This window comes from Stigmatopora argus, chromosome 4, assembly GCF_051989625.1.
Source record: "Stigmatopora argus isolate UIUO_Sarg chromosome 4, RoL_Sarg_1.0, whole genome shotgun sequence".
NCBI lineage: Eukaryota > Metazoa > Chordata > Actinopteri > Syngnathiformes > Syngnathidae > Stigmatopora > Stigmatopora argus.
Genome location: NC_135390.1, coordinates 15,735,839 through 15,749,544, shown reverse-complemented (window position 1 = coordinate 15,749,544; position 13,706 = coordinate 15,735,839). Strand labels below are relative to the sequence as shown.

The 13,706-nt window shown below is 37.5% G+C and overlaps 1 protein-coding gene across 4 annotated transcripts in view; it reads left to right on the top strand.

Annotated features, from left to right (window-relative positions):
• The first annotated feature begins 399 nt into the window (after nucleotides 1–399).
• The window catches only part of LOC144072617 (uncharacterized), a 33,662-nt gene continuing 20,355 nt past the window's right edge, over nucleotides 400–13,706 (top strand). Inside the window, exons 1-4 of one of the 4 annotated variants that reach the window (XR_013299860.1) lie at nucleotides 400–1,428; nucleotides 2,556–3,888; nucleotides 9,196–9,307; nucleotides 9,805–10,024. Coding sequence is in view for 2 of the 4 variants with exons in the window: in XM_077597739.1 (XP_077453865.1) it covers nucleotides 1,038–1,428; nucleotides 2,556–3,888; nucleotides 9,196–9,250 (1,779 nt within the window). In the remaining 2 variants the exon portion in view is untranslated. Of the gene's footprint in view, nucleotides 1,429–2,555; nucleotides 4,055–9,195; nucleotides 10,032–13,706 lie in introns of those variants that run through there. The other 3 variants (XR_013299861.1, XM_077597739.1, XM_077597740.1) reach the window with 3 other exon arrangements.

Sequence of the window (13,706 nt, the reverse complement as noted above, 5' to 3'; positions counted from 1 at the left end):
ATGTAATTACTTTAAACGGTAGATGTTCGAATGCAGTATAACAATACATTTATGTATAGTATATACATAATTATCCCTTGATAAAAATTATACATTTTAAAAATTCGGTTTTGAAATAACTTTTAAATATATTTTTAATTGTACACACACATCTTTACAATGTAAAGTGTTGTTGAATAGAGTTGAACTTTTCCCATTATTAATCATAATATCACATAAAAAGGTATGTTTTCATTTAATATCATAAAACAATTCGGATATTTTAATATTTTTAATCAAATTGATATGAATAAAGAAGGGGAAGAACCAATGAAAAAAATTAAAGAGGCGTGGTCTTTCTGGGGGATCTTTAAATTATGGAAGTTTCTTCTACGTGCTGATTGGCCACACAACCCGGAAGTTACCCCGTTCATCCTTTTGTATTATTATTAAAGTCACGACTGAAGCAGGTCAGTCAACACGGCGTGGGCGGGGGTGAGTTTTAATATAATTAAAACATCAAATTTGACAATACCAGCCTTCTTGTGCACTTCAGAAGGCTTGTCAACAGTAGACAGCCTTTTGTTAGCCTTGCTGACCTCCGGGTGCATCAGAGTTTTTCTTCTGCCTCGAGTCATTGTTTTCACTGGTTTTTCATCTTCTTTAACACTCTGCAGAACAAAGGGCACAGAAGAGGTTGCTATTTCTCCTGTCTTTTTTTGCAGCTCATTGGAAGTCTCAGAATTTGCGAGGACTGCTGAAGTTGAAAGCTCGTAATGCTCATGGATAGTAGGTTGGGCCTTGAACCGGTTCGTAAGACTGGGCCACAACTTCCACATCTGTTTCTTTAATAGCAGAACACACACACAGTGCCCAAAGTTATGATGTGTCACATTCCCTCAAAGGTTCAGTCTCGCAACCGCGATCAGGTTAATGCGGTTAGCCGCGATGCTAACACCGTTACGGTAGCCCCGGGCGGCATAATCACGGCACTCCTCCTCCGGGCAGAGTAGCATCGCTACCGTCGCTAATATTGTGTAATCCCCGGAGATCAAAATATGAAGGTGGAGCACGTGGACCCGATAGACAATGCGACGACGGAAGACGTCGTTGTCAGGTTCAAAATTGAGGACGACTTGCAGTCACGTGACGGGATGGAGGACGACCTGCGGGAAGACTGCGCTGATGGACATAACCTCGACATCCGAATCAAGGAAGAGCCGCGCTGCTTTCAGATCAACGAGGTCGACTGTGATGCTTCGTCAAGTCCTTTGGAAGGGACACTAGATGATGAGCGTCATTTCAAAGAGGAACTGGACTTGGATCTTCAGACAGGGTGCCAAAATGACGTGGGTGTTAAGGAGGAGGACGTCATTAAAGAAGAAATACAGTATGAGGAGTCCCAAGATGGAGAACAGATGGAGGATGATGGAGAAGATGACTGTACAGGTAAGAGTGTCAACACAAGAAATCTGTTCTGTGTTTAATTTTTGATTGGATGTGGCATGCAGGTTCTTTTATTACTTTAACTTTGTAATGACTAAAACTTAAACAAATGAAACATGCTAAAATAACCATTGCAATTATTAAAAGTGTAGCTGTTCTTAGCATTAAGCCTATTGGAGCTAAAAATGTCAAGCTATATTAACAATTTTCCTGCCTTAAATCAACAGGAGTCTTTACACGGAATTAGTCTTTGACTCTTTGCAGTCCGAAAAAAAATGAGATGGCTTAAAATTGTCAGTTAAACTATTTCAAGACAGCTGTTTTAAACAACCAGAAATGTAATGATGCTTGATAGGTTTATTAATAGGTATACTTTAATATAATATAGACAATACAAGGTGGGCATCGGGTACATCTCTGGCGTTAAACTTGCAAGTGGGAATCGTCCTGGCTCGTCCTCGCCACCGTGACATTCTAAAGGACCGAATTCATCTCCTGCCAATTTAACACATCGAATCAAAACAATTACAATGTTATCTATTCAATCCAATTGCATAAGCGAATAACACAATTAAGGTCGTGCATAATCAAAACACTTAACGTTATCTGATTCAAACAATTCCATAAGCTAACCGAATAACACAATCAAGGTCCAAAAACAACTTCCACAACAATTGCATATCAGGTCGGAAACCAGAAAAAACTGCATAAGAATTTGCACAAGTAAGCATAATAATTTTCATACAAGGTGAACCGAGCGGCAGTTTTTTGAAACATTATGCGAGTATTTTCGGAAGTTGATTCGATTATCGCCATCTGCCGGAATCCAAGTCAAAGCAATTTAAGAGTCCTTCACAGATCTTCATTGCGAACTCATATCAACAGTCCTTGGCCCGGAACTTGGTGATCTGTCAGGTCAATAGTCCTAAAAACAATTAAATGTCCTCGGAGCCAGCTGCCATCGAGCTTGCTCGGTCCCAAATTTCAATAAAGCTCAAATACATATAATGATATATAATAATATCCGAGAATAACCCCAACAATGCTTTTAATCCAGAAAAGAGAAAATCCAACAATCTCTCATTTTCTGAACCGCTTGCCAAGTATAATTGTGGCTTTTCTCTTACTAGAGTCATCATCAGACTTTTTCCCCTGTCCTCACTGCGACGTCTCATTCACCAACCTGGACTTCCTGGAGAAGCACGTCAAGTGGGTCCACCAGAAGGAATACCTGGCCGAGCTCAAGAAATGCTTCTCCGACCGCGACCGAAACCTCGTGCCAGAGCACGTCTGCACCAACTGCGGCGTCGCCTTCGGCTCCAAAGTCTACCTGCGGGTCCACGTTAAAGAGGCCCACCCCTCAGCGCCGCCCCGCCGGCTTCACCCCTGCCCGACTTGCGCGCGCAGTTTCCAGTACTTGAAGAACCTGAAGAACCATTGCCAGCGCTGGCACAACATGTCGGTGGTCACCCGAGCGGGTCACCTGTGCTGCCAGGACTGCGGCAAGAGCTTTAAGGCCACCTGGGGACAAGGACCTCACCTGTGCCACGCCCCCGACGGCCAATCCGAGGAGGAGCCCATCTGTCTGGACGTGGGCGTCCAGTGCCCCGAGTGCGGCAAGAAGCTGCGCACGCCCCAGAGCCTGGAGGACCACATGCGCACGCACACTGGGGACCGGCCATTCGTGTGCAAGGACTGCGGCCGGCGCTTCGTGGAGCGCAGCAGCTGGCGCCAGCACGCCCTGATCCACACGGGGGAGAAGCCGCACAAGTGCCAAGTGTGCGGGAAGGCCTTCCAGAGAGGGCACCAGCTCAAGTGCCACCTCACCACGCACTCGGCCAAGAAGGAGTTCTCCTGCGGCCAGTGCGGCAAGGAATTTGGACTCAAGGCCAGCTTGAACCTCCACCTGAGGACGCACTCCAGCGAGAAGCCCTTCCACTGCGCGGTGTGCGCCAAGAGGTTCAACACCCGCAAAAACCTGCGCGTCCACAGTAAGCTGCACAGCGGCGAGAAAACGCACCAGTGCAGCGACTGCGGCCTCAAGATCAGCGACTTGGGAGCGCTCAAGATCCACCTGCGCACACACACCGGCGAGAGACCCTACCACTGCACCGTGTGCGGCAACAAGTTCATCCGCCTGGCACACCTGCGCAACCATCAGCGCACGCACACCGGCGAGCGGCCCTACAAGTGCGACCAGTGTGACAAGAGCTTCACGCAGTCGGGCGATCTGGTCAAACACAAACGCACGCACTCCGGGGAGAAACCCTTCGAGTGCCCCGAGTGCCAGCGGCGCTACGCCTCCTCCGGCGACCTGGGCAAGCACCGGCGCAGTCACAGCAACCTGCGGCCGTACGTATGTCAGGAATGCGGCAAGAGCTTTCGCCTCTCGGGCCATTTGAAGACGCACATGCTAACGCACACGGGCGAGAAGCCGTTCTCGTGCCCCAACTGCCTGCGGAGGTTCGCCCGATCGCACCACCTCTCCGGACACGTGGCCAAGTGTCGCTAGCTCGACGGACGACGGTCTACTTGTTTAAAAAAAACGACATAAGGCATTTTCTTTAAAAAACGACATAGTATAGTAAGGCTTTTTTTCATTAAAAATTACAATGTATAGTAAGGCATTTTTCTTTTAAAAACGACCATGTATAGTAAGGCTTTTTTTCTTAAAAAATGACTATGTATAGTAGGTCAGTTTTTAATGAAAAAAACATGATCATGATAAATGATAATTTTTTAAAGAAAAAAAGCCTTACTATACATGGTCGTTTTTAAAAGAAAAATGCCTTACTATACTGACCTACTATACAGTCATTTTTATGAAAAAAAGCCTTACTATACTATTGTATAGTAAGGCTTTTTTTCATTAAAAATTACAATGTATAGTAAGGCATTTTTCTTTTAAAAACGACCATGTATAGTAAGGCTTTTTTTCTTAAAAAATGACTATGTATAGTAGGTCAGTTTTTAATGAAAAAACATGATCATGATAAATGATCATTTTTTAAAGAAAAAAGGCCTTACTATATATACATGGTCGTTTTTAAAAGAAAAATGCCTTACTATACTATTGTATAGTAAGGCTTTTTTCGTAAAAAAGGACTATGTATAGTAGGTCAGTTTTTAATTTAAAAAAACCATACTATACATCGTCAGTTTTTGCCTGCATTGTGGAACCTCTAAAGTCTTAAGGAACAAAAACCCCTCCGCGAAAAGACATTAAGCAAGACTTGACAGGTGTTGACTTTTGGTAAATGAAAAAAAATGGAAGAAACTGTGAAACAGCAGTAAAAAAGTTAAGAAGTGTTAACTAAAAGAAATCCACTTGACTGTTTACATTCCCTTCGATAATAATCGGTATCGACTTGTAGGGGTATTTCACGATATTTTAAGGAGCGACCAAGACACGTACGACCTTGTTTTTAAAAAAAATGAAGAAAACCAAAAGAAAATACTTGTAGAGTTGAATTAAATGCTGAAAAGGTTTGATAGTGGTCAAAACAAAAAATGGTACACTAATATGTAAACTTAATGTACTTTTTCATTTGGGAAATGACATTTTCAATAATATTTACTCATTTTAGAGTAACACCCTAACTAAGAGTCTTCAAGTGTAAAATTAGCTTTACTGTTCATAGTTGACCAAGATTGTTTCTTTGTATTTGCATTTAAATTGTTTTAAGATATTGCACATTTTTATGGCTTCATTCAGATTTGCTATAGTCTGTCACTGCCAATGTTTGTTGTATTAGAGATGCCCTTTAAAAGTTTCACACAATATACTAGTGAAATCTTAAGCACTTGGAAGTATATGCATATTTTTATGAAAGAAGTTGAAGTGCTGGCCGTGACATAGAATCCCAATCCTGCTCCTTCTCGCCTACCAGTTCACTCCCAAAACCTTTTGATTGTCTACTGATTTTTTTTTTAAGCATATTAGGGTTCCTTCAGTGGCGGTCCGTGCATTTTGGGGTAGCGCCTTCTGCTATCGGAATCAATCCAACCCTCCAAAACTATTTTATGGCTATAAAACCTCTACAGCAGCTACAGCTGCTACACATAAAAAGACATCAATAATAACCTCATACAATTGAAATATTATTTAGGAATATAGCCATATTTTACTCACCAAAAATCCTTTTTAACTGTACACAATATCCATCCTCTTTTCTTTCCTCCTTCTTTTCTATCGGCATCGAAGCTAATGCTGAAAGTTGAGCCTGTCCTGTCGTGTTTCTGACATAGTCCGCTTGAAAATGGCTTTAAATCAACACAACAATATATTTGCTTGTGCAGTTTGCTCCAAATACAGTTTGGTAGCTCTTTGTAGTTAGCGCACTGAAACTGGCGCACACACTCTTTTCCCGGCTGAAACAGACTTGCTAGCTTCGGAGTTGACCGCCCTTTCTTAATAATGTCCATTTTTTTTCTGGAAAAGTCCGTCTGGAAAATAGCTTTGTGAGCAAATCTGCAACCAAATCCATTTGTTTTTCCCTTTGTCGGCCATTTGCGATCTCTGGCTGCCTCACTATGGCTTTGGCCCACCTACTCTCTATAGCTAGCCAATCTTAGTTGGTGAAAGCAATGACGTATCCCAGCCAGCAAAATGGCAATGCCTCCAAAAAAGCATTGTGGGTTTGCCAACTCGAAATCTGATTGGTTAAAAGCAACAGTCTTGTTTAATGCAGCAAAGCCTGCAGAACTGATTGTGAAGGCTTTGAGGCAGATTTCTGATCCTGGCAACAAATAATGGCTGAAATGTGATTGGTTAAATGCTTCAATATGAAGACACCCATCTGGAAGCAGTGCAACCAGGGGGAAAAGCAATGAAAGGAAGCTAACAGACCATTTGGAATAATAAGTATTGATGGACAAAATATAATATATGATTCAGATATTTCTTAGGGCAGCAGAGAAGTCCTTGAAGGCCCTGGCGGCCCGCAACTGGGTTCCTTAGACACTAGGCTAGTTTGAAGACCATTTGGAATAATAAGTATTGATGGACAAAATATAATATATGATTCAGATATTTCTTAGGCCAGCAGAGAAGGCCTTGAAGGCCCTGGCGGCCCGCAACTGGGTTCCTTAGACACTAGGCTAGTTTGGGGATAATTATTGTGGAGTCTAAAGATCAGTAATAGTCTTGAAATTTAGAACGGTAACGCAACTATCGGTACAAGTGATTGATTGATATATCGTTCATCCACAAGAGAATAGAACAAATGAGACTTTAGAGGTTCCATTGTATTTTAGAACTTTTCAGTGAAGGTTATGGACAGTGGCATGCTCATATTTTTGGTGGGTCATCAATATTTTCCTCAAGTGTCGACTTTTTATCTAATAGATGGAAAGAACAAAGTGTTGTGGTCTCTACTAATCCGTGACGTGCTACTAGTAAAAATGTAATACATTATATGAACGATGCGTGAACTTTTATTTAAGCTTTTTATGTCTAATGGTGTCAATGGCAGCCAATGTGTGAGATACAAGTGAAATTGAATAACAGGAAAACTTGTAACTCAAGGTTTTTAATTTGAGATGAGTAAAATTATTCCCCAAAAAGCCCTTTAATGCAAGTATATTTTGGCTTTGAGATTGGAGTTAAAGTATTCTACAGAACATTTGTAACTCTGGTTTTTACTTTGAGATACGAGTGAAAGGTATTCTCTCAAAAAAAGTCGTAACTGAAAAATTACCGTGTATAGTAGGCCATTTAAAAAAAAGACCAGGTATAGTAAGGCTTTTTTTCTTTAAAAAATGACATAAAATAGTAAGGCTTTTAAAAAAAAAAAAAAACAACATAGTATAGTAAGGCTTTTTTTTCTTAAAAAACGACATAGTATATATAGTAGGGCTTTTTTCTTTTAAAAAATGACATACATTAATGCTTTTTTAAAAAACGACATAGTATAGTAAGGCTTTTAAAAAAAAAAAAAAACGACATAATATAGTAAGTCTTTTTTTAAAAAAAAAAACGACATAACATAGTAAGTCTTTTTTTCTTTAAAAAAACGACATAATACAGTAATGTTTTTTTTTAAATAAAACAACATAGTATAGTAAGGCTTTTTTTCTTAAAAAGTGACATAGTGCAGTAAGGCTTTTTTTCTTTAAAAAATGACATAGTATAGTGAGGCTTTTTTTTCTTAAAAAACAACATAGATAGTAAGGCTTTTTAAAAAAAAAAAAAACGACATATAGTAAGCCTTTAAAAAAAACGACATTGTATAGTAAGGCTTTTAAAAAAAACAACAGACTAACTAAGCCAAGATGGAACATCCACGAAGGGGAGAAAGAAGTTGGACTGTGGGAGCGCATATGAGCCGCTCTTAAAGGGACAGCGACAAGGCAGACCATATGTGTGTAGCGGTTCTGGGCAGTCCTGTCCGGGTGGAATCATCTGATTCAAAATGTTACAGATGTCGGGGTAGTGACAACTTCCCAGGTCCAACAAACATGGGATTTTCACCCAAAAACCCATCACTTCCTTCTCCAGTGTGATGTTAACATTTAAGGGGGCTCGAAGCTCCACGGACATGGTGCCCGACGCAGACGCAGTCACGTCACCGGGAATGGTGAAGGGGTTATATATAATAAGGCTTTATTTTGGTAAAAAACGACATTTAAAAAATGACATAGTATAGTAAGGCTTTAAAAAAACTACATAGTATAGTAAGGCTTTTTTTTCTTTAAAAAATGACAGTATAATAAGGCTTTTTTTCTTGTAAAAACAACATAGATAGTAAAGCTTTTTTTCTTAAAAAAACTACATAGTAAAGTGAGGCTTTTTTTCTTAAAAAACAACAGTATATATAGTAAGGCTTTATTTTGGTAAAAAACGACATTTAAAAAATGACATAGTATAGTAAGGCTTTAAAAAAACTACATAGTATAGTAAGGCTTTTTTCTTAAAAAACGACTATAGTAAGGCTTTTTTTCTTAAAAAACGACATAGTATAGTAAGGCTTTTTTTTTAAAAAACGACATAGTAAAGTAAAGCTTTTTTTCTTTTAAAAAACGACATAGTATAGTAAGGCTTTTTTCTTTAAAAAAAAACGACATAGTATAGTAAGGCTTTTTTCTTAAAAATAAACGACATAGTATAGTAAGGCTTTTTTCTTAAAAATAAACGACATAGTATAGTAAGGCTTTTTTTCTTTAAAAAAAACGACATAGTATAGTAAGGCTTTTTTTCTTTAAAAAATGACTTTAAAAAATTACATAGTAGAGTAAGGCTATTCTTCTTAAAAAATGAAATAGTATCGTAAGGCTTTTTTTCTTAAAAAATGACATAGTATAGTAAGGCTTTTTTTTCGTAAAAAACGACAGTATAGCAAGGCTGTTTTCTTAAAAAACAACATAGTATAGTAAGGCTTTTGTTCTTGAAAAACGACATAGTAGAGTATGGCTTTTTTCTTAAAAAACGACATAGTATAGTAAGGCTTTTTTATTGAAAAAAAGACCATGTATAGTAAGGCTTTTTTTATTGAAAAAAAGGACATATTATAGTAAGGCTTTTTTCTTTAAAAAAACCGACATAGAATAATAAGGCTTTTTTCTTAAAAAATCGACATAGTATAGTAAGGATTTTTTCTTAAAAAATGACATAGTGAAGCGGACTTGAAAGAAAATGGCCAATTTCTAATCATCCTAATCGGACAGTGTTTTGTTTGTCCTGCAGGAGTGACGGAGCTGTTCACGTTCATCCGAGATGCCGTCGTCCAATCGCAAGCTCAGCTCATTCCACCCGTGTTTGCTCTCTTTCAGCGTGCTCCACGGGTACGTGCCAACTAGGAGTCTTGAGGCCCTGTCGTTGGTGTAAGTGACTGGTGGCCATCTTAGGACAGGCACTCTGAATTGACTCCATTCTTCAAACCAAGTAAGTGATCCAAGATGGCGGCGCGCATGGGAGCAGCTGGCTCTTGCTCTCCAGTTTGGTGTTTTGTTTCCTCAGTCTTGTCGTTGTTTGCTAACATCTGCCAGGCAAACTTTTTCTACAGTCGCCAGGATTTGATTCTTATATTTTTATATTACTTATTTTTGGTCTTTTGCCGGGAAAGCGCACTTTGTGGAGTAGCACCACCATTTTGGTCATACGCTGCTGTGTATGATGACAATTAGGCATTTGATGATTTCATGATGATGATCGAGCCTATGTCTGAACGGCCATCTTGTGGCAGGGAAACTGAATTGACTCAATTCTTCAAACGTTTTGGTTTAGAACAAACTTTATCGATACCCCATTTTCTGTTGCTTTGGGGATATTTTTGCGCCACTGCCTCTTGATTTTGAGGGAATTCATCGCGTCACTCACCCAAAAAAAGATAGGGTTGTGGGAAAAATACTATAGAAAATAATTGAAATTCATGGAAACAGCTCAACAAGACGTGGAAGACGTGCTGGCGGCTGTCATGGAGTTCCGTGCGCAGGACGCGGTGCCCATCGTGATCTCACCGAGGAACGCCCTCACCATCGGCTACGCCGTGCAGGTAAAAAACGACATAGTATAGTAAGGCTTTTTTCTTTAAAAACGACATTGTATAATAAGGCTTTTTTCCTAAAAAAACGACATAGTATAGCGAGGCTTTTTTTCGTAAAAAACGACCATGTAGAGCAGTGGTCCCCAAACTATTCCAGAAAGGGCCGCAGTGGGTGCAGGTTTTCGTTCCAACCGATAAGAGGAAACGTTTCCACCAATCTGGTATCCTAGGAGTGCAATCAATGGATTGCAGTCAGGTGCTTCTTTTTTCAGCAGAAACCTCGTTGGTTAAACTGTTTGTGTTGGATCGGTTGGAACAAAAACCTGCACCCACAGCGACCCTCCAGGACCGGTTTGGAGACCTCTGATGTAGAGTAAGGCTTTTTTCTTAAAAAACAACAGAGTATAGTAAGGCTTTTTAGTAAAAAACGACATAGTATAGTAAGGCTTTTTTCGTAAAAATGACATAGCATAGTAAGTTCTTTTTTTTTTTTTTTTTTTAACCACAGTATAGTAAGGCTTTTTTCGTAAAAAACAACATAATATAGTAAGGCTTTTTTCCTAAAAAAAACCGACATGGTATAGTACGGCTTTTTTCGTAAAAACGACATAGTATAATAAGGCTTTTTTTCGTAAAAAACGACATAGTATAGTAAGGCTTTTTTTTCTGTAAAAACTACATAGTATTTAAGGCTTTAAAAAATAACGACAGTATAGTAAGGCTTTTTTTGTAAAAAAACAACATAGTATAGTGAGGCTTTTTTTCTCGTAAAAAAGCGACATAGTATAGTAAGGCTTTTTTTTTAAACAATATAGTATAGTAAGGCTTTTTTTCCTCATAAAAACGACATAGTATAGTAAGGCTTTTTTTGTAAAAAAACAACATAGTATAGTGAGGCTTTTTTTCTCGTAAAAAAGCGACATAGTACAGACGCTCCCCTACTTACGAACATTCAACTTACGAACAACGGTACATACGAACATGTCTGCAAATTGCGTTTAAGTCCAAAAATGTTCGCAAGTCCAATTTTGTATTTCGCGTCTTTTTCGGAGTAGTACTTCTTTCCGCCGCTAATACCGACGCCTGGCGCTGTGAGAGCTCAGCTCACCCAGCATCTACCTTCTTCGTTGCAATGCGGAAGTGCGTGAATGTATCTCCAGTGTGCAAAGAACCTTTTTCATTTGTATCATTAAATTTCTCATGCATCCAATATTGAATATGGTTGGTAAAAAGCTAAAGGCTTCTATTGAGGGAGTTGCAAGGAAGAGGCAAGCCATTTCATTTGAAACGAGTGGCAATAATAACGAAGCTTGATGCGCGTCAGAAAGTGGTGAGCGTTGCACATTCAGTACCATTTATAAACAGAAAGATCGAGCAGCAGGACCCAAATATTGAACATTGCACAAAGTTTGCAAATCAATTGAATGATGCCATACAGTGCTACTGCATCATTTATGATGAAAAAAAGAAGAAAACTGTGCAATCGTCATTAGGTCGCTTCTTTTGGCCAGTTTCTAATACATAAATCTATCTCTCTCTCTACAGTACTGTACATATTCTCTCCATTTTATTAAAAAAAATTTTTTTCAGTACAAACCAATGCGTGTTACTTATACAAGCCTTAAACATACAAATGCACTTATATAAACCTTCAATATACTTATATAGGCCTTAAACATAAATTATAATACAAAATATAGCACTAAATCAACTTACAAACAAATTCAACTTATGAACAATCGCTCGGAACCAATTGCGTTCGTAAGTTGAGGAGTGTCTGTATAGTAAGGCTTTTTTTTTTAAACGATATAGTATAGTAAGGCTTTTTTTCTCATAAAAAACGACATAGTATAGTAAGGCTTTTTTTCTCATAAAAACGACATAGTATAGTAAGGCTTTTTTCGTAAAAAATGGCATAGTATAGTAAGTTTTTTTCCGTAAAAAACGACAGTATAGTAAGACTTTTTTCGTAAAAAACAACATAGTATAGTAAGGCTTTTTTCCTAAAAAAAAAACCGACATAGTATATTAAGGCTTTTTTGTAAAAAACGACATAGTATGGTAAGGCTTTTTTCGTTAAAAAATGACATAGTATAGTAAGGCTTTTGTTGTAAAAAACGACATAGTATAGTAAGGTTTTTTTTGTAAAAAACAACATAGTATAGTAAGGCTTTTATTCTCGTAAAAAAGCGACATAGTATAGTAAGGCTTTTTTTTTTAAACGACATAGTATAGTAAGGCTTTTTTTTTAACGACATAGTATAGTAAGGCTTTTTTTTTAACGACATAGTATAGTAAGGCTTTTTTTTAAACGACATAGTATAGTAAGGCTTTTTTTTCTCATAAAAACGACATACTATAGTAAGGCTTTTTTTTCGTAAAAAACGACCAAGTAGATTAAGGCTTTTTTCTTTAACAGATTATAGTAAGGCTTTTTAGTAAAAAAACGACATAGTATAGTAAGGCTTTTTCCTAAAAAAAACGACATAGTATAGTAAGGCTTTTTTCTCTTGTAAAAACGACATAGTATAGTAAGGCTTTTTTCGTAAAAATGACATAGTATAGTAAGGCTTTTTTCGTAAAAATGACATAGTATAGTAAGGTTTTAAAAAAAAAAAACGACAGTATAGTAAGGCTTTTTTCGTAAAAAACAACATAGTATAGTAAGGCTTTTTTCCTAAAAAAACGACATAGTATATTAAGGCTTTTTTCCAAAAAAAAACGACAGTATAGTAAGGCTTTTTTCGTAAAAACGAAATAGTATTATAAGGCTTTTTTTCATAAAAAAACGACATAGTATAGTAAGGCTTTCCCCCCCCGTAAAAACGACATAGTATTTAAGGCTTTAAAAATAACGACAGTATAGTAAGGCTTTTTTTGTAAAAAAGCGACATAGTATAGTAAGGCTTTTTTTTTCGTAAAAAAGCGACATAGTATAGTAAGGCTTTTTTTTTAAACGACATAGTATAGTAAGGCTATTTTTCTCATAAAAACGACATAGTATAGTAAGGCTTTTTTTCTCATAAAAACGACATAGTATAGTAAGGCTTTTTCCCTAAAAAAAACGACATAGTATAGTAAGGCTTTTTCCCTAAAAAAAACGACATAGCATAGTAAGGCTTTTTTCTCTCGTAAAAACGACATAGTATAGTAAGGCTTTTTTTTCGTAAAAAAACGACATAGTATAGTAAGGCTTTTTCCCCCAAAAAAACGACATAGTATAGTAAGGCTCTTTTCTCTCGTAAAAACGACATAGTATAGTAAGGCTTTTTTTCGTAAAAAACGAACATGTATAGTAAGGCTTTTTTTCATAAAAAAAGGCATAGTATAGTAAGTTGTTTTCCGTAAAAAACGACAGTATAGTAAGGCTTTTTTCGTAAAAAAAAACAGGATAGTAAGGCTTTTTTCCTAAAAAAAACGACATAGTATAGTAAGTCTTTTTTTGTAAAAAAACGGCATAGTATAGTAAGGCTTTTTTTAAACGACAGTATAGTAAGGCTTTTTTTCTCATAAAAACGACATACAATAGTAAGGCTTTTTTTCGTAAAAAACGACCAAGTAGAGTAAGGCTTTTTTCTTTTTTTCTTTCTAAAAAAAACAACAGATTATAGTAAGGCTTTTTAGTAAAAAAACGACATAGTATAGTAAGGCTTTTTCCTAAAAAAACGACATAGTATAGTAAGGCTTTTTTCTCTCGTAAAAACGACATAGTATAGTAAGGCTTTTTTCGTAAAAATGACAGTATAGTAAGGCTTTTTCCGTAAAAATGACATAGTATAGTAAGGTTTTTAAAAAAAA